The 19,888-nt window shown below is 52.9% G+C and overlaps 2 protein-coding genes across 4 annotated transcripts in view; one reads left to right on the forward strand and one right to left on the reverse strand.

Annotated features, from left to right (window-relative positions):
- mybpc2a (myosin binding protein Ca) overlaps window positions 1-5,165 on the reverse strand; it is a 43,808-nt gene extending 38,643 nt beyond the window's left edge. Inside the window, exon 1 of one of the 2 annotated variants that reach the window (XM_069191768.1) lies at window positions 5,060-5,165. In XM_069191768.1, the coding sequence (XP_069047869.1) occupies window positions 5,060-5,081 (22 nt within the window). In that variant the 5' untranslated portion in view covers window positions 5,082-5,165. The remainder of the gene's footprint in view (window positions 1-5,059) is intronic. The other variant, XM_069191769.1, reaches the window with a different exon arrangement.
- Window positions 5,166-8,141: 2,976 nt separating this feature from the next.
- Window positions 8,142-19,343, forward strand: emc10 (ER membrane protein complex subunit 10). 2 transcript variants are annotated; one of them, XM_069191928.1, is made up of 8 exons: window positions 8,142-8,274; window positions 9,767-9,833; window positions 10,473-10,585; window positions 12,319-12,438; window positions 13,269-13,450; window positions 14,508-14,601; window positions 14,762-14,856; window positions 18,312-18,402. In XM_069191928.1, exons 1-7 carry the CDS (start codon window positions 8,173-8,175, stop codon window positions 14,846-14,848), a joined length of 765 nt encoding a protein of 254 aa, XP_069048029.1. In that variant the 5' UTR covers window positions 8,142-8,172; the 3' UTR covers window positions 14,849-14,856; window positions 18,312-18,402. The 2 variants fall into 2 exon arrangements, with proteins under 2 accessions (XP_069048029.1, XP_069048028.1); XM_069191927.1 differs by lacking the exon at window positions 14,762-14,856 and having other exon boundaries at window positions 8,144-8,274; window positions 18,312-19,343.
- The last annotated feature ends 545 nt before the right edge of the window (window positions 19,344-19,888 follow it).

The raw sequence follows: 19,888 nt of genomic DNA on the forward strand, positions 1-19,888 counted from the left end.
CAGCGCCCTGGGCTCACGTGTGGTCTAAACCAGACCCGCCGCGGGGGGCCGAACGAGGGCCGTCCTGCCTCTGCAACATCAGCCCCCCACGACAGTCTGGCTGTGAATTCTCGAAACGTGAAATCGAAGCCATCGCCCTATACGGCCGTGCAGCAGGGGGTGGTCCGGTCGTAAACCAGGATTGACCTAAACAGGACTGGCTGCACACAGACTCCTGTAAAAACCCCCTCTTCGGGCAGAGGAAACCCCTGACAGCACATCCAGGAGCCCTTATTCAATCAGCATGTGAAAGAGTGCAGTCCCATACTGGTCACACCTGAGACACAGCGGCCTGAATCTGTTCCACCACAAGGCCCCTGCTGAGCCCAGAGCTGGGCCTGAGGCTCACTGACGCCAACAGCAGCCAGCCTCAACAACACAAGACACACAACACTGCCTCACTCACTCACCGACACACACACACAAGAGCTGAGCCCAGAGCTGGGCCTGAGGCTCACTGACGCCAACAGCAGCCAGCCTCAACAACACAAGACACACAACACTGCCTCACTCACTAACACACACACACAAGAGCTGAGCCCAGAGCTGGGCCTGAGGCTCACTGACGCCAACAGCAGCCAGCCTCAACAACACAAGACACACAACACTGCCTCACTCACTCACTGACACACACACACAAGAGCTGAGCCCTGAGATGACCCTGAGGCTCACTGACGCTGACAGCAGCCAGCCTCAGGACAGCACAGCTACAACAACACAAGACACACAACACTGCCTCACTCACTGACACACACACACACACACACAAGAGCTGAGCCCAGAGCTGGGCCTGGGGCTCACTGACGCCAACAGCAGCCAGCCTCAACAACACAAGACACACAACACTGCCTCACTCACTCACTGACACACACACACAAGAGCTGAGCCCAGAGATGACCCTGAGGCTCACTGACGCCAACAGCAGCCAGCCTCAACAACACAAGACACACTACGAACACTGCCTCACTCACTCACTGACACACACACACACACAAGAGCTGAGCCCAGAAATGACCCTGAGGCTCACTGACGCTGACAGCAGCCAGCCTCAGGACAGCACAGCTACAACAACACCCATCGCAATCAGCCGAACCACAACTCCAGACACACAAACTTGAACAGCACTACCTCACCCACACGCACAAGCACTGCACAAACTGGAACTCTAGACCGACACACACTGGCTGAATAGCTAGTATCTGTCTGACCATGATAACAAACAGCAAGGAGAAACAGACCCCGACGAAGGACAGGCTCAGTGACCACAGCCTGGACACACACACTGGACACAGGCAGACCTGACTGCCCAGAGAGGACAGGCTCAGTGACCACAGCCTGGACACACACACTGGACACAGGCAGACCTGGCTGTCCAGAGAGGACAGGATCAGTGACCACAGCCTGGACACACACACTGGACACATGCAGACCTGGCTGCCCAGAGAGGACAGGCTGTGCTCCCACTTCCAGCGGGGAGAAATAGAGACAGAGGTCCACTTCCTACTGCACTGTGACAGATACTCTGGGATTAGAGAAACATTCTTCCCCAAATGTACAAATCAAATCCCAGAATTCCTACACCTGCCAGAATCACAAGTCCCAGTCCTACTGGGAGAAGGAGGAGGGAACTCGGTTGAACTGGTAGCCCAGTGTGTGATCTCCTGTCCCAGCCTGAGGAACAGACAGTGAGCCTGTCTCTCAGTAATAATAATACAGTGTGTGATCTCCTGTCCCAGCCTGAGGAACAGACAGTGAGCCTGTCTCTCAGTAATAATAATACAGTGTGTGATCTCCTGTCCCAGCCTGAGGAACAGACAGTGAGCCTGTCTCTCAATAATAAGAAATAATACAGTGTGTGATCTCCTGTCCCAGCCTGAGGAACAGACAGTGAGCCCGTCTCTCAATAATAATAATACAGTGTGTGATCTCCTGTCCCAGCCTGAGGAACAGACAGTGAGCCCGTCTCTCAATAATAATAATACAGTGTGTGATCTCCTGTCCCAGCCTGAGGAACAGACAGTGAGCCTGTCTCTCAATAATAATAATACAGTGTGTGATCTCCTGTCCCAGCCTGAGGAACAGACAGTGAGCCTGTCTCTCAATAATAATAATACAGTGTGTGATCTCCTGTCTCAGCCTGAGGAACAGACAGTGAGCCTGTCTCTCAATAATAATAATACAGTGTGTGATCTCCTGTCCCAGCCTGAGGAACAGACAGTGAGCCTGTCTCTCAATAATAATAATACAGTGTGTGATCTCCTGTCCCAGCCTAAGGAACAGACAGTGAGCCTGTCTCTCAATAATAATAATACAGTGTGTGATCTCCTGTCCCAGCCTGAGGAACAGACAGTGAGCCTGTCTCTCAGTAATAATAATACAGTGTGTGATCTCCTGTCCCAGCCTGAGGAACAGACAGTGAGCCCGTCTCTCAATAAAAATAATACAGTGTGTGATCTCCTGTCCCAGCCTGAGGAACAGACAGTGAGCCTGTCTCTCAATAATAATAATACAGTGTGTGATCTCCTGTCCCAGCCTGAGGAACAGACAGTGAGCCTGTCTCTCAGTAATAATAATACAGTGTGTGATCTCCTGTCCCAGCCTGAGGAACAGACAGTGAGCCCGTCTCTCAATAAAAATAATACAGTGTGTGATCTCCTGTCCCAGCCTGAGGAACAGACAGTGAGCCCGTCTCTCAATAATAATAATACAGTGTGTGATCTCCTGTCCCAGCCTGAGGAACAGACAGCGAGCCTGTCTCTCAATAATAATAATAATACAGTGTGTGATCTCCTGTCCCAGCCTGAGGAACAGACAGTGAGCCTGTCTCTCAATAATAATAATACAGTGTGTGATCTCCTGTCCCAGCCTGAGGAACAGACAGTGAGCCTGTCTCTCAATAATAATAATACAGTGTGTGATCTCCTGTCCCAGCCTGAGGGACAGACAGTGAGCCTGTCTCTCAATAATAATAATACAGTGTGTGATCTCCTGTCCCAGCCTGAGAGTCTGTCTCTCAATAATGTGTCATGTTTTGTGTGTTTCTGCTGTAAATGTTAGTAAATATTTTGTTGACTATCTGCTTTGGCAACACTGTAATTTATAGATTATGCCAGTAGAGTTTGTTGAGTTGAACTGAGAGAGGGAGAGAGGGAGAGGGGGAGAGATGGAGAGAAGGAGAGGCAGAGGTGGGAAAGGAGGTGTGAGCTCAGAAGTTGGCAGAGCAGCTCCTTCAACATTTCTCCCTCCTCCTCCTCCTCCTGCCACTCTCTTCTCAGGTTTTACAGCCAGATCATGTGAGAGTCACACCAAGGACAGCCAGAAATTCAACATCCTGCCTACACCAGCTCCTGCAAATACTGCATACTGAGAGAGCCACGTCCTGCGTCCTGACCGTCCACAGCACATACTGACCGATCCACAGCACATACTGACCGATCCACACAGTGTACTGACCGATCCACACAGTGTACTGAGAGAGCCACGTCCTGCGTCCTGACCGTCCACAGCACATACTGACCGATCCACAGCACATACTGACCGATCCACACAGTGTACTGACCGATCCACACAGTGTACTGACCGTCCACAGCACATACTGACCGATCCACACAGTGTACTGAGAGAGCCACGTCCTGCGTCCTGACCGTCCACAGCACATACTGACCGATCCACAGCACATACTGACCGATCCACACAGTGTACTGACCGATCCACACAGTGTACTGAGAGAGCCACGTCCTGCGTCCTGACCGTCCACAGCACATACTGACCGATCCACACAGTGTACTGACCGATCCACAGCACAAACTGACCGATCCACACAGTGTACTGACCGATCCACAGCACATACTGACCGATCCACACAGTGTCCTGACAGACCCACACAGTGTACTGACCGATCCACAGCACATACTGACCGATCCACACAGTGTACTGACCGATCCACACAGTGTACTGAGAGCCACAGCCTGTGTACTGACCTATACACACAGTTTACTGACCAATTTCTGATCCACAGGGCATACTGACCGATCCACAGTTTATACTGACTGATCCACAGGATATACTGATTGATCTCCATCCTGTGTATTGACCAATCTATAGGGCACTGTAACACACAGACTTGAATACAATTAAGCAGAGACACTAGATACTAGTTAAATCATAACTATATGTACAAAGTAAAACTTCAATTTATGTGCAAAAAAATTTACATTGAAGTCAGTCCAGTCCAGCCTGGAGAGTCTCAGACTGCTTTGTCAGTGTCAGTGGAGTCTGATTATAATCCCAGTTCATAACTAATCCAGCTCCCAGTCCAGTCAGTCCAGTCCAGCCTGGAGAGTCTCAGACTGCTCTGTCAGTGTCAGTGGAGTCTGGTTATAATCCCAGTTCATAACTAATCCAGCTCCCAGTCCAGTCAGTCCAGTCCAGCCTGGAGAGTCTCAGACTGCTCTGTCAGTGTCAGTGGAGACCGATTATAATCCCAGTGAAGAACTAATCCAGCTCCCAGTCAGATCAGTCCACTCCAGCCTGGAGAGTCTCAGACTGCTCTGTCAGTGTCAGTGGAGTCTGATTATAATCCCAGTTCATAACTACTCCAGCTCCCAGTCCAGTCAGCCCAGTCCAGCCTGGAGAGTCTCAGACTGCTCTGTCAGTGTCAGTGGAGTCTGATTATAATCCCAGTGAAGAACTAATCCAGCTCCCAGTCCAGTCAGTCCAGTCCAGCCTGGAGAGCCTCAGACTGCTCTGTTAGTGTCAGTGGAGTCTGATTATAATCCCAGTTCATAACTAATCCATCTCCCAGTCCAGTCAGTCCAGTCCAGCCTGGAGAGTCTCAGACTGCTCTGTCAGTGTCAGTGGAGTCTGATTATAATCCCAGTTCATAACTCATCCAGCTCCCAGTCCAGTCAGCCCAGTCCAGCCCTGAGAGTCGGTAGGGGGTCGGTTCTGATGGGGGTCCAGTCCAGCTCTCGTGAGAGGCCACAGTAAGTGTGCTCTCAGGTGGGAGGCCGGTTCTTACCTGGCTTCTTGGGCTCTGGCATGGCTGTGCGTCGGCTGCTCTCTGTCCGTCCTCGAGGCTCTGATCTGAGAGTAAGAATGTGCCCTCGTTTAATTCTGTCCCTCCTGGCACTCAAGACTCCCCAGGAGAGAGGGGGCAGGGAGGGCTGTCACTTGAGACCCTGGGTCTCTGAGGAGGGAGGAGGGTGCTAAGGTTAACTAGTGAGGACACCTGGTTATCTACTGAAAGAGTGATCTACTGTATCTAACTCTGGAGTGTCAGTCAGTGTGTCTGTATGAACCCCTCTCTCTCTCTCAGTGCAGTGTTCATGTACTGGAGTGTCCAGTCAGTGTGTCTGTATTAACCCCTCTCTATCTCAGTGCAGTGTTAATGTACTGGAGTGTCCAGTCAGTGTGTCTGTATTAACCCCCCTCTCTCTCAGTGCAGTGTTCATGTACTGGAGTGTCCAGTCAGTGTGTCTGTATGAACCCCTCTCTCTCTCAGTGCAGTGTTCATGTACTGGAGTGTCCAGTCAGTGTGTCTGTATTAACCCCTCTCTCTCTCAGTGCAGTGTTAATGTACTGGAGTGTCCAGTCAGTGTGTCTGTATGAACCCCTCTATCTCTCAGTGCAGTGTTCATGTACTGGAGTGTCCAGTCAGTGTGTCTGTATTAACCCCTCTCTCTCTCAGTGCAGTGTTCATGTACTGGAGTGTCCAGTCAGTGTGTCTGTATGAACCCCTCTCTCTCTCAGTGCAGTGTTCATGTACTGGAGTGTCCAGTCAGTGTGTCTGTATAAATCCCCCTCTCTCTCAGTGCAGTGTTAATGTACTGGAGTGTCCAGTCAGTGTGTCTGTATGAACCCCTCTCTCTCTCAGTGCAGTGTTAATGTACTGGAGTGTCCAGTCAGTGTGTCTGTATGAACCCCTCTCTCTCTCAGTGCAGTGTTCATGTACTGGAGTGTCCAGTCAGTGTGTCTGTATTAACCCCTCTCTCTCTCAGTGCAGTGTTCATGTACTGGAGTGTCCAGTCAGTGTGTCTGTATTAACCCCTCTCTCTCTCAGTGCAGTGTTAATGTACTGGAGTGTCCAGTCAGTGTGTGTGTATGAACCCCTCTCTCTCAGTGCAGTGTTCATGTACTGGAGTGTCCAGTCAGTGTGTCTGTATTAACCCCTCTCTCTCTCAGTGCAGTGTTAATGTACTGGAGTGTCCAGTCAGTGTGTCTGTATGAACCCCTCTCTCTCTCAGTGCAGTGTTAATGTACTGGAGTGTCCAGTCAGTGTGTCTATATTAACCCCTCTCTCTCTCAGTGCAGTGTTCATGTACTGGAGTGTCCAGTCAGTGTGTCTGTATTAACCCCTCTCTCTCTCTCTCAGTGCAGTGTTCATGTACTGGAGTGTCCAGTCAGTGTGTGTGTATTAACCCCTCTCTCTCTCTCTCAGTGCAGTGTTAATGTACTGGAGTGTCCAGTCAGTGTGTCTGTATTAACCCCTCTCTGTCTCAGTGCAGTGTTAATGTACTGGAGTGTCCAGTCAGTGTGTGTGTATTAACCCCTCTCTCTCTCAGTGCAGTGTTAATGTACTGGAGTGTCCAGTCAGTGTGTGTGTATTAACCCCTCTCTCTCTCAGTGCAGTGTTAATGTACTGGAGTGTCCAGTCAGTGTGTCTGTATTAACCCCTCTCTCTCTCAGTGCAGTGTTAATGTACTGGAGTGTCCAGTCAGTGTGTCTGTATTAACCCCTCTCTCTCTCAGTGCAGTGTTAATGTACTGGAGTGTCCAGTCAGGGTGTCTGTATTAACCCCTCTCTCTCTCAGTGCAGTGTTAATGTACTGGAGTGTCCAGTCATGGTGTCTGTATTAACCCCTCTCTCTCTCAGTGCAGTGTTAATGTACTGGAGTGTCCAGTCAGTGTGTCTGTCTACAGTCCTCGGCTGAATCAGCGTTTAGGTGAAAATAGACTGGTTAGACACAGAGCTGAAGGCATTATTGAAATGTAAATATAATTAATTAACAATTTATAAATATAAAATATGATTTTTTTAAATTACTGAAGCCGGTTCCTAAATCTATAAAATACATTTTACATTAGAAGAGGAAGTTCTCTCAGACACCAGTTCTTAAATAAAGCACGGTCTGCTTTATTTTTTATATTCTCTCATATCCTTTGCATTACGGTAGAGTTTAACGTTCCCTCTTGCTCTCTGTATTATTCAATTCAATTCAAGGTGCTTTATTAGCATGACCGATAGGTACAATCAGTGTTGCCAAAGCAAATAAAAATAATAAAATTAACATAGAACAAAACAAAAAATAGAAGTAAAATAAAATCTACAGACATGTTACAGACATTTACAGCAAAGACATATTATATAATATCGACATATACTGTATTCGGCTGGAGCATTATTGGGAGACAGACTCACTGTTCCTCAGGCTGTGACAGGAGATCACATACTGGGCTGCCAGATCAACTGAGTTCCCTCCTCCCTCTCCCAGTAGGATTGGGACCTGTTGTGGTTTTGGCAGGTGTGGGAACTCTGGGATTAGATTTCTGAATTTCGGGAAGAAAGTTTCTCTAATCCCAGAGTATCTGTCACAGTGCAGTAGGAAGTGCACCTCTGTCTCTATTTCTCCCCGCTGGCAGTGGGAGCACAGCCTGTCCTCTCTGGGCAGCCAGGTCTGCCTGTGTCGCCCAGTTTCTATGGCCAGGTTGTGGTCACTGAGCCTGTACTTCGTCAGGGTCTGTTTCTGTTTGTTATTTTTTATTTTGGTCAAATATTCAGCTAGTGTGTATTGTCTGTTTAAGGTTCTGTAGCATTCCAGTTTATGTTGTGTTTGTGTGTGTGTGTCCCAGTGTGTGAGATATTGCTGTTTGATCTGTGCTGTGATGTGGTTGAGTCTGGGTTGTGGTGCTCTAGCAGTGCTGTCCTGAGGCTGGTTAGTGTTGGTGTGGCTCAGGTCGGTGAGCCTCAGGACCAGCTGGCTCAGGGGGCTCTGTTTTGGGGGGCTCTGTATTATCCTCCGTAACAAGCGCAAGCTTCCTGACGTATGACGCACAGTTGTAGTCCTGCGACGCTCTTCCGGTTCGCGGAGATGTAGTCCTGCGTCGCCCGTCCTCTTCCGGCCTCAAGTCGAACATGGCGACGGCCTGTTGGTTTCTGCGATTGCGGGTCTCCGGTTTGCCGGCGCTCGTCCTGCTTCTTTCCGCCGGGTTTGGGGGCTGTAACTCGGGCAGACGGGTGAGTGTGATGCCCAACCTTTCCTCCTTACCCGAAACAGGCCGGGCGTGTTCGGACTGTGTCGGGACGGGACACCAACGACTCGGACCCGTGTCTGCGCGGACCCGCACCCCGGGTGTCTCCCTGCCCCCGGGGTCGTGTCGGTGTGCCTCCGCGCTCCCGGGTGGAGATGAGCGGCTGGTTTCCCGTGGTTTCGGGGTGTCTGTCGCCGCTCGGTTGTGTTGTGTTGCGGGAGGTATCGGGGTTGCCAGACCCGAAGAGGGAGAGGGGTTGTTCGGGGGCCCCCAAAGATCTCGGGGATACGATGCCTCCCTCTCTCGTCCAGTGCTCACTTCCCGTGTCAGTTTCCGAAAGCCTGCTGGGTTTTTGAAGTGCATAATGGCCGCTTCTGCAGGCTCAGGAGCCCGTCCGGGCTGGTCCGGGTCAGTATCGTCCTGGGATGGGAGACCTGCGGGGAACACCAGGGTGCAGCTGTCAGTGGTGTTGGTGGACCAGTAGGAGGCGCCCTTGCCCTCCGCAGCAGAGTTTCCAGACCAGTGCCCCCAGCCTGGTGACCAGGGTTACTGAGCTGCAGGACACAGTGTCTCCCAGGTGGGGCTGCTGGTGCAGACTGATCGCTGGGCGTCTCCCAGGTGGGGTTACTGGTGCAGAATGACTGCTGTGCGTCTCCCAGGTGGGGTTACTGGTGCAGACTGATCGCTGTGCGTCTCCCAGGTGGGGTTACTGGTGCAGAATGACTGCTGTGCGTCTCCCAGGTGGTGTTACTGGTGCAGACTGATCGCTGTGCGTCTCCCAGGTGGGGTTACTGGTGCAGACTGATCGCTGTGCGTCTCCCAGGTGGGGTCACTGGTGCAGAATGATCGCTGTGCGTCTCCCAGGTGGGGTCGCTGGTGCAGAATGATCACTGTGTGTCTCCCAGGTGGGGTCACTGGTGCAGAATGATCGCTGTGCGTCTCCCAGGTGGGGTCACTGGTGCAGAATGATCGCTGTGCGTCTCCCAGGTGGGGCTGCTGGTGCAGAATGATCACTGTGTGTCTCCCAGGTGGGGTTACAGGTGCAGAATGATCGCTGTGCGTCTCCCAGGTGGGGTCACTGGTGCACAATGATCACTGTGTGTCTCCCAGATGGGGCAGTGCTTCAGTGGGTGAGAAAGCAGAGCCTGCTGTGTGTAAGCCCTGTGGGACCGTGCAGCTCCAGACCTGCGTGCCGTGATGCTGCTCCTGTAGGTCTCCCTCAGCCTGTCTGACTCATGTCGCGCAGCCCGGGAGAGATCTGCTCTGGAATGGGCACTGTGCCCCCAGGCTGGTGTGAGATTCCGCTCAAAGCTCTGGACTGGACTGGTCTGCTCCTGGGCCTGGTCTCTGGCTCCTGGGGGCTGCTCCTACTTGAAGGAGGTGCCCACAGGATTGTGGCTCTCGTCACTTCGACATCACTGTATCCCAGCTGTCACTGGGGCTTCTTCCTGTTTGCTCACTATTCACTTCCTGTCCAGCCAGGTGAGACCTTGGAGCCGGACAGCACTGGGTTTTCCATTCCCCTGGAGCACTCCTTCGAGCTGGGTGAGTGTTACTATACTGGAGAGTCCAGTCAGTGTCTGTATGAACCCCTCTCTCTCTCAGTGCAGTGTTAATGTACTGGAGTGTCCAGTCAGTGTGTCTGTATTAACCCCTCTCTCTCTCTCAGTGCAGTGTTAATGTACTGGAGTGTCCAGTCAGTGTGTCTGTATTAACCCCTCTCTCTCTCAATGCAGTGTTCATGTACTGGAGTGTCCAGTCAGTGTGTCTGTATGAACCCCTCTCTCTCTCAATGCAGTGTTCATGTACTGGAGTGTCCAGTCAGTGTGTCTGTATGAACCCCTCTCTCTCTCAGTGCAGTGTTCATGTACTGGAGTGTCCAGTCAGTGTGTCTGTATGAACCCCTCTCTCTCTCAGTGCAGTGTTAATGTACTGGAGTGTCCAGTCAGTGTGTCTGTATGAACCCCTCTCTCTCTCAGTGCAGTGTTAATGTACTGGAGTGTCCAGTCAGTGTGTCTGTATGAACCCCTCTCTCTCAGTGCAGTGTTAATGTACTGGAGTGTCCAGTCAGTGTGTCTGTATGAACCCCTCTCTCTCTCAGTGCAGTGTTAATGTACTGGAGTGTCCAGTCAGTGTGCCTGTATTAACCCCTCTCTCCCTCTCTCTCTCCTGTCCCTTTATCAGATGACAGTCCTCAGTTCGGCCTGCGGGGGGCGCTGCTGCTGAAGCCAGGCAGAGAGTCCGGGCTCTCCCTGTCTCAGAACCAGCTGACCGAGGAGGAGAGGAACAAGCTGCGGGTGAGAGACCCGGCGGTCCGAGGCGGACGGGGGGGCAGGGTGGGGGGAGTGAGGTAGAGGATCCCCTTCCTGGAGCAAGAAAGCGATCTTAGTTCAGACCGCCTGGGAACCGGACAGAGTTGAGCAGGAGTGAATGATGCTCCAGGTGGCACAAGCAGTAGATCATTAAGCTGCGGTTCAGGGCTGTGCAGGGCTGTCCTGTGTCTGTATTAACCCCTCTCTCTCTCTGTCAGGAGGACAGCAGTGGGCAGAGGGGCCAGTACTGCTGTTCAGGGCTGTCCTGTGTCTGTATTAACCCCTCTCTCTCTCTCTGTCAGGAGGACAGCAGTGGACAGAGGGGCCAGTGCTGCTGTGCAGGGCTGTCCTGTGTCTGTATTAACCCCTCTCTCTCTCTGTCAGGAGGACAGCAGTGGGCAGAGGGGCCAGTGCTGCTGTTCAGGGCTGTCCTGTGTCTGTATTAACCCCTCTCTCTTTGTCAGTATTAACCCCTCTCTCTCTCTCTGTCAGGAGGACAGCAGTGGGCAGAGGGGCCAGTGCTGCTGTTCAGGGGTGTCCTGTGTCTGTATTAACCCCTCTCTCTCTGTCAGGAGGACAGCAGTGGACAGAGGGGCCAGTGCTGCTGTTCAGGGCTGTCCTGTGTCTGTATTAACCCCTCTCTCTCTCTGTCAGGAGGACAGCAGTGGGCAGAGGGGCCAGTGCTGCTGTTCAGGGGTGTCCTGTGTCTGTATTAACCCCTCTCTCTCTGTCAGGAGGACAGCAGTGGACAGAGGGGCCAGTGCTGCTGTTCAGGGGTGTCCTGTGTCTGTATTAACCCCTCTCTCTCTGTCAGGAGGACAGCAGTGGACAGAGGGGCCAGTGCTGCTGTTCAGGGCTGTCCTGTGTCTGTATTAACCCCTCTCTCTGTCTGTCAGGAGGACAGCAGTGGGCAGAGGGGCCAGTGCTGCAGTTCAGGGCTGTCCTGTGTCTGTATTAACCCCTCTCTCTCTCTCTCTGCCAGGAGGACAGCAGTGGACAGAGGGGCCAGTGCTGCTGTGCAGGGCTGTCCTGTGTCTGTATTAACCCCTCTCTCTCTCTCTGTCAGGAGGACAGCAGTAGACAGAGGGGCCAGTGCTGCTGTTCAGGGCTGTCCTGTGTCTGTATTAACCCCTCTCTCTCTCTGTCAGGAGGACAGCAGTGGGCAGAGGGGCCAGTGCTGCTGTTCAGGGGTGTCCTGTGTCTGTATTAACCCCTCTCTCTCTGTCAGGAGGACAGCAGTGGACAGAGGGGCCAGTGCTGCTGTTCAGGGGTGTCCTGTGTCTGTATTAACCCCTCTCTCTCTCTGTCAGGAGGACAGCAGTGGACAGAGGGGCCAGTGCTGCTGTTCAGGGCTGTCCTGTGTCTGTATTAACCCCTCTCTCTCTCTCTGTCAGGAGGACAGCAGTGGGCAGAGGGGCCAGTGCTGCTGTGCAGGGCTGTCCTGTGTCTGTATTAACCCCTCTCTCTCTCTGTCAGGAGGACAGCAGTGGACAGAGGGGCCAGTGCTGCTGTTCAGGGGTGTCCTGTGTCTGTATTAACCCCTCTCTCTCTGCCAGGAGGACAGCAGTGGACAGAGGGGCCAGTGCTGCTGTTCAGGGCTGTCCTGTGTCTGTATTAACCCCTCTCTCTCTGTCAGGAGGACAGCAGTAGACAGAGGGGCCAATGCTGCAGTTCAGGGGTGTCCTGTGTCTGTATTAACCCCTCTCTCTCTCTGTCAGGAGGTGGCAGCAGTAGATGGTCTTTATCGGATCAGGGTCCCGCGGAGCTCTGTGCTGACGGGCCTGACGGACAGACATTCCTCGCAGGCTGACGGATACCTCACCTCGTTTGTCCGAGCGGTGAGAGAGCGGAAACGAGGAGGGGAGGGGTGACTGAGGGAAAGGAACAGAATGCAGAACTCCTAGAAAGCAGAGTGCAGTAGTTTTTGCACTGTATGGTCTATATTAATGTCTGTATTAATCTGTATGTGTGTGAGGTGTGTCTCTAGGGTCTATATTAGTGTCTGTATTAATCTATATGTGAGGTGTGTCTCTAGGGTCTATATTAGGGTCTGTATTAATCTGTGTGTGTGAGGTGTGTCTCTAGGGTCTATATTAGTGTCTGTATTAATCTGTATGTGTGTGAGGTGTGTCTCTAGGGTCTATATTAGGGTCTGTATTAATCTGTGTGTGTGAGGTGTGCCTCTAGGGTCTATATTAGGTTCTGTATTAATCTGTGTGTGTGTGAGGTGTGTCTCTGGGGTCTATATTAGGGTCTGTATTAATCTTTGTGTGTGAGGTGTGTCTCTGGGGTCTATATTAGGGTCTGTATTAATCTGTGTGTGTGAGGTGTGCCTCTAGGGTCTATATTAGGGTCTGTATTAATCTGTGTGTGTGAGGTGTGTCTCTAGAGTCTATATTAGGGTCTGTATTAATCTGTGTGTGTGAGGAGTGTCTCTGGGGTCTATATTAGGGTCTGTATTAATCTGTGTGTGTGAGGTGTGTCTCTAGGGTCTATATTAGGGTCTGTATTAATCTCTGTGTGTGAGGTGTGTCTCTAGGGTCTATATTAGGGTCTGTATTAATCTGTGTGTGTGAGGTGTGTCTCTGGGGTCTATATTAGGGTCTGCTATGTCTGAATTTAGGGTCTATGCTAGGATCTTTGTCACCAGTCTCTTTCTCTTTGTCAGTGTGCTCTAGTGGAGTCTCACCTCAGTGATGTCATCACTGTGAACACTGATGTCAGTGGCAGTGTGATTGGCATCTCCATAGTCACACTGCCAGGCTCCTGCCAAGGGGCAGAGGTGGAGGATGTCGATCTGGAAATGTTTAACACCACACTGAGCATCATGGGACCATCGTCAGCCCCTGCGTAAGTCTCTCCTTTATGTACTGGAGTGTCCAGTCAGTGTGTGTGTATGAACCCCCCTCTCTCAGTGCAGTGTTAATGTACTGGAGTGTCCAGTCAGTGTGTCTGTATGAACACCTCTCTCTCTCAGTGCAGTGTTAATGTACTGGAGTGTCCAGTCAGTGTGTCTGTATGAACCCCTCTCTCTCTCAGTGCAGTGTTAATGTACTGGAGTGTCCAGTCAGTGTGTCTGTATGAACACCTCTCTCTCTCAGTGCAGTGTTAATGTACTGGAGTGTCCAGTCAGTGTGTCTGTATTAACCCCTCTCTCTCTCAGTGCAGTGTTAATGTACTGGAGTGTCCAGTCAGTGTGTGTGTATGAACCCCCCTCTCTCAGTGCAGTGTTAATTTACTGGAGTGTCCAGTCAGTGTGTCTGTATTAACCTCTCTCTCTCTCAGTGCAGTGTTAATGTACTGGAGTGTCCAGTCAGTGTGTGTGTATTAACCCCTCTCTCTCTCAGTGCAGTGTTAATGTACTGGAGTGTCCAGTCAGTGTGTCTGTATGAACCCCTCTCTCTCAGTCCAGTGTTCATGTACTGGAGTGTCCAGTCAGTGTGTCTGTATTAACTCCTCTCTATCTCAGTGCAGTGTTAATGTACTGGAGTGTCCAGTCAGTGTGTCTGTATGAACCCCTCTCTCTCTCAGTGCAGTGTTAATGTACTGGAGTGTCCAGTCAGTGTGTGTGTATTAACCCCTCTCTCTCTCAGTGCAGTGTTAATGTACTGGAGTGTCCAGTCATTGTGTCTATATTAACCCCTCTCTCTCAGTGCAGTGTTAATGTACTGGAGTGTCCAGTCAGTGTGTGTGTATTAACCCCTCTCTCTCTCAGTGCAGTGTTAATGTACTGGAGTGTCCAGTCAGTGTGTCTGTATGAACCCCTCTCTCTCTCAGTGCAGTGTTAATGTACTGGAGTGTCCAGTCAGTGTGTCTGTATGAACCCCTCTCTCTCTCAGTGCAGTGTTAGTGTACTGGAGTGTCCAGTCAGTGTGTCTGTATGAACCTCTCTCTCTCTCTCTCTCAGTCCAGAAACTGCTTTGTTCATCGAGAGGATGGAGCAGGAGCAGGAGAAGAAGGGGAAGAATCCACAGGAGCAGAAGTCCTTCTTTGCGAAATACGTGAGTGTGGGCGTCCTGTCCAGCGCTGGGCCGTGCCGAGGGAGCGTGTGTGTCTCAGCGTTATTCGTGGGCTCGGTCGTGTGTGGCTGTGGTGTTTGCGTGTGTCGGCGTGTTCGCTTCTCCTGTTGTATTCATCGGCGTGTTTGTGTCTGTGTTTCAGTGGTATTTAATTTTGGGAGGTGCCGTTTTCCTCATGGCCACCAGTTCCTCACAGGCTCCAGCAGGGGGAGCCAGAGAGCAGGGCTGACCTCACAAGTAAACGGCGCAGACGCTCCCTCTCCCCCTCCCCATCTTCCCCTGCTCACTCTCTCCCTGTCTGTCACTCGGAGCTCCAGTCCTCTGCTGACTCAATCAGGCAGGTGTGGGATCAGGAGACAGGTGTGGGATCAGGAGACAGGTGTGGGATCAGGAGACAGGGGTGCCAGTCAGACAGGTGTGGGGTCAGGAGACAGGTGTGGGGTCAGGAGACAGGTGTGGGGTCAGGAGACAGGTGTGCCAGTCAGACAGGTGTGGGATCAGGAGACAGGTGTGCCAGTCAGACAGGTGTGGGGTCAGGAGACAGGTGTGGGGTCAGGAGACAGGTGTGGGATCAGGAGACAGGTGTGCCAGTCAGACAGGTGTACAGGTTTTTGACACTCTGTCTTGGCTACTGCACCCTGGGATGCCCTCTTGTCAAGCTAGAGGTTTGACATCACCTGATGAAATTTGGGCGAAACGTTCGCTGGACCTGTGATCCGAGTCGCCCAGCCGATGAGTCAGCAAGGATCTCCATGGTGCTCCCCGATCTGTCCGTGGCTGAGGGATCTGTTGGTGTCTCTGGGATCTGTCCGTGACTGAGGGATCTGTTGGTGTCTCTGGGATCTGTCCGTGACTGAGGGATCTGTCGGTTCTTCAGGGATCTGTTGGAGTCTCGGGGATCTGACTGTGACTGAGGGATCTGCTCATCCCAGCGAGTGGCGGGTGTAGGTCCTGGACTGTGGACTCGGTTTAGACACAGTCCAGATGTTTGCAGCTGGGATGGCGGCTGGGCCTGGCCTGTAGTCCCCAGGCTCTGCAGCTTGAGAGAGCTGGAAGACGCTGTGGGACTCTGGGCTGGTCCCGGGTACGAGGGCATCGGCCTGTTCTGAGTTCTAACTGACCTCCCGTCTTGTTTGTACTGATGGCTGGCAGGTGTGACAGTGCAGTCAGTCAGACTCCCAGTGCGCAGCAGTCTGATCCGCTCCAGGTGTGACAGTGCAGTCAGTCAGACTCCCAGTGCACAGCAGTCTGATCCGCTCCAGGTGTGACAGTGCAGTCAGTCAGACTCACAGTGCACAGCAGTCTGATCTGCTCCAGGTGTGACAGTGCAGTCAGTCAGACTCCCAGTGCGCAGCAGTCTGATCCGCTCCAGGTGTGACAGTGCTGTCAGTCAGACTCCCAGTGCGCAGCAGTCTGATCCGCTCCAGGTGTAACAGTGCTGTCAGACTCCCAGTGTGCAGCAGTCTGATCCGCTCCAGGTGTGACAGTGCTGTCAGACTCCCAGTGTGCAGCAGTCTGATCCGCTCCAGGTGTGACAGTGCTGTCAGTCAGACTCCCAGTGCCCACCAGTCTGATCCGCTCCAGGTGTGACAGTGCTGTCAGTCAGACTCCCAGTGCGCAGCAGTCTGATCCACTCCAGGTGTGACAGTGCTGTCAGTCAGACTCCCAGTGCGCAGCAGTCTGATCCGCTCCAGGTGTAACAGTGCTGTCAGACTCCCAGTGTGCAGCAGTCTGATCCGCTCCAGGTGTGACAGTGCTGTCAGTCAGACCCCCAGTGCGCAGCAGTCTGATCCACTCCAGGTGTGACAGTGCTGTCAGTCAGACTCCCAGTGTGCAGCAGTCTGATCCGCTCCAGGTGTGACAGTGCTGTCAGTCAGACTCCCAGTGCCCACCAGTCTGATCCGCTCCAGGTGTGACAGTGCTGTCAGTCAGACTCCCAGTGCGCAGCAGTCTGATCCACTCCAGGTGTGACAGTGCAGTCAGTCAGACTCCCAGTGCGCAGCAGTCTGATCCGCTCCAGGTGTGACAGTGCAGTCAGTCAGACTCCCAGTGCTCAGCAGTCTGATCCGCTCCAGGTGTGACAGTGCTGTCAGACTCCCAGTGCGCAGCAGTCTGATCTGCTCCAGGTGTGACAGTGCAGTCAGTCAGACTCCCAGTGTGCAGCAGTCTGATCCGCTCCAGGTGTGACAGTGCAGTCAGACTCCCAGTGCACAGCAGTCTGATCTGCTCCAGGTGTGACAGTGCAGTCAGTCAGACTCCCAGTGTGCAGCAGTCTGATCCGCTCCAGGTGTGACAGTGCAGTCAGACTCCCAGTGCACAGCAGTCTGATCCGCTCCAGGTGTGACAGTGCAGTCAGTCAGACTCCCAGTGCGCAGCACTCTGATCCGCTCCAGGTGTGACAGTGCAGTCAGTCAGACTCCCAGTGCGCAGCAGTCTGATCCGCTCCAGGTGTGACAGTGCAGTCAGTCAGACTCCCAGTGCGCAGCAGTCTGATCCGCTCCAGGTGTGACAGTGCTGTCAGTCAGACTCCCAGTGCGCAGCACTCTGATCCGCTCCAGGTGTGACAGTGCAGTCAGTCAGACTCCCAGTGCGCAGCAGTCTGATCCGCTCCAGGTGTGACAGTGCTGTCAGACTCCCAGTGCGCAGCAGTCTGATCCGCTCCAGGTGTGACAGTGCTGTCAGTCAGACTCCCAGTGCGCAGCAGTCTGATCCGCTCCAGGTGTGACAGTGCAGTCAGTCAGACTCACAGTGCACAGCAGTCTGATCCGCTCCAGGTGTGACAGTGCAGTCAGGCAGACTCCCAGTGCACAGCAGTCTGATCCGCTCCAGGTGTGACAGTGCAGTCAGTCAGACTCCCAGTGCACAGCAGTCTGATCCGCTCCAGGTGTGACAGTGCAGTCAGTCAGACTCCCAGTGCGCAGCAGTCTGATCCGCTCCAGGTATGCAGAGCATGCTGGGAGTGCCGTGTCAGTGAAGGAGACCGGGGCAAGCCAGGGGCAAGCCTGTGTGTACTGACGCCGGGACTCCTCCTGGGGGCGCTGTGTTTTGACACTGAGAGGGTTAGTACTGTCTGGACAGGAAGGCCACGCAGTGGAGCTTACAGGGGTGGCCTCAGCTTCCTGTGTTCAGCCTGTGAGCAGAGGGTAGCCAGTGCTGTAGCTGCGCTAGGCTGCCTTATGGAAAGGTGGTGACAGTGCTCCCTCCAGTGGACTCCTTGCGTCATTGCGCATTGTCCTGTGTAGTGGTGGTGGTGTCATCTCTATTAGCCACACTCTTCCTCCTCGTATTAACGTCCTCCACCCCTCCCCCCCACCCAGCCTGCTCTCCCTGGCTATCCTGGCTAGGCTCCATGTCCTGACCTGTCCCTCTGTCCCTGGGTTCTGTGTCCTGACCTGTCCCTCTGTCCCTGGGTTCTGTGTCCTGACCTGTCCCTGGGTTCTGTGTCCTGACCTGTCCCTCTGTCCCTCTCTCCGTTTCTCTCCAGTGGATGTATCGGTGTATTAACCCCTCTCCCTCTCCCTGTCTCCCTCCAGTGGATGTACTGGTGTATTAACCCCTCTCCCTCTCCCTGTCTCTCTGTCTCTTTCCAGTGGATGTACTGGTGTATTAACCCCTCTCCCTCTCCCTGTCTCCCTCCAGTGGATATAGCAGTGTATTAACCCCTCTCCCTCTCCCTGTCTCTCTCTCTCCAGTGGATGTACATCGTCCCCCTGGTCCTCTTCCTCATGATGTCGGGGGCACAGGACCAGGCTGGGGGCGGAGCCAGCGGTGGGGCAGCCAATGGGGGAGGCCGATGAACGCTGACATCACCACACTGGAGGATACCAACACAACCTGGTGCCCCAACATCAGCTACACAACAGCACAGCTACACAACAGGACAGCTACACAACCAGGTGCCCCAACAAGACAGCTACACAACCAGGTGCCCCAACAAGACAGCTACACAACCTGGTGCCCCAACAGGACAGCTACACAACAGCACAGCTACACAACCTGGTGCCCCAACAGGACAGCTACACAACAGCACAGCTACACAACCAGGTGCCCTAACAGGACAGCTACACAACCAGGTGCCCCAATAGGACAGCTACACAACAGCACAGCTACACAACCTGGTGCCCCAACAGGACAGCTACACAACCTGGTGCCACAACAGCAGCTACACAACAGGATAGCTACACAACCTGGTGCCCCAAGAGCAGCTACACAATAGGAAAGCGACACAACCTGGTGCCCCAACAGCAGCTACACAGCAGTAATGCTACACAATCCAACGCAATACAGCAGCTACACAACCTGACATACCAACAGTGAGAATTTAAAAAAAGTCAGAAGGGAGATAATTTCAAACACTGTGAAGAATGGTTCTTCACAAATACAAAATCTGACTGTATCCACTTCAGCACAACAAATATCCAAGGCTGGAGTTTTGAAAAGTGCACAGAAAAAAAGTTTTTTGCCATTTAAAAAAACCTAGACCTAGTCTACACTTACTTCCTGTGGTGTAACCCCCTCTCTCTTCCCCCAGTGACCTAGTCTTCGCTCACTTCCTGTGGTGTAACCCCCTCTCTCCTCCCCCAGTGACCTAGTCTTCGCTCACTTCCTGTGGTGTAACCCCCTCTCTCCTCCCCCAGTGACCTAGTCTTCGCTCACTTCCTGTCCGCCCCAGAGTGATGCAAGAAAATATTTTTTTTTCCAAGAATAAAATATTTATTACCGTTCCTTTTGTGTTATTGTCACGTTTTAGAGATTGTGAGGTCTGCTGCAGAGCCCTAGTCCCGGCCTGCGCCCAGAGAGGTCCTGTAGATGGACATGATGGACGGGACAGACAATTTGACACGTTAAAGCTGCCGCTGGGAGAGGTGTGAGTGGGGGCCAGCAGGGGGCGCTCACCCTGCGGTCTGTGTGGGTCCTCATGCCCCAGTATAGTGACGGGGGACACTGTACTGTAAACAGGCACCGTCCTTCAGATGAGACGTCAAACCGGGGTCCTGACTCTCTGTGGTCATGAACAATCCCAGGGTGCCTCTCGAGAAGAGTAGGGGTGTCACCCCAGTGTCCTGGCCAAACTCCCCCCTGGCCTTTACCCCTCATGGCCTCCTAATAACCCCCCTCTCTGAACTGGCTCCATCCCTCTGCTCTCCTCCCACTGAGAGCTGGTTTGTGTGAGAGGACTGGAGCTTCATCCAGGTGGGGGTGGGGGGGATCCCCATGAGCTGTACTGTGCTCAGAGAGGAGTGTGCGGGAGACTGCTATGTAACTGCAA

Source organism: Lepisosteus oculatus, chromosome 7 (genome assembly GCF_040954835.1).
Source record: "Lepisosteus oculatus isolate fLepOcu1 chromosome 7, fLepOcu1.hap2, whole genome shotgun sequence".
In the NCBI taxonomy this organism is placed as follows: Eukaryota; Metazoa; Chordata; class Actinopteri; order Semionotiformes; family Lepisosteidae; genus Lepisosteus; species Lepisosteus oculatus.

What these genes read in the sequence shown, in the direction of transcription:
- emc10 (XM_069191927.1), top strand. Translation starts at nt 8,173, where the DNA reads ATGGCGACGGCCTGTTGGTTTCTGCGATTGCGGGTCTCCGGTTTGCCG. An exon ending in GGACCATCGTCAGCCCCTGC is followed by an intron (nt 13,451 to 14,507) that starts GTAAGTCTCTCC and finishes TCTCTCTCTCAG; the next exon opens with TCCAGAAACTGCTTTGTTCA. An exon ending in AGTCCTTCTTTGCGAAATAC is followed by an intron (nt 14,602 to 18,311) that starts GTGAGTGTGGGC and finishes CTCTCTCTCCAG; the next exon opens with TGGATGTACATCGTCCCCCT.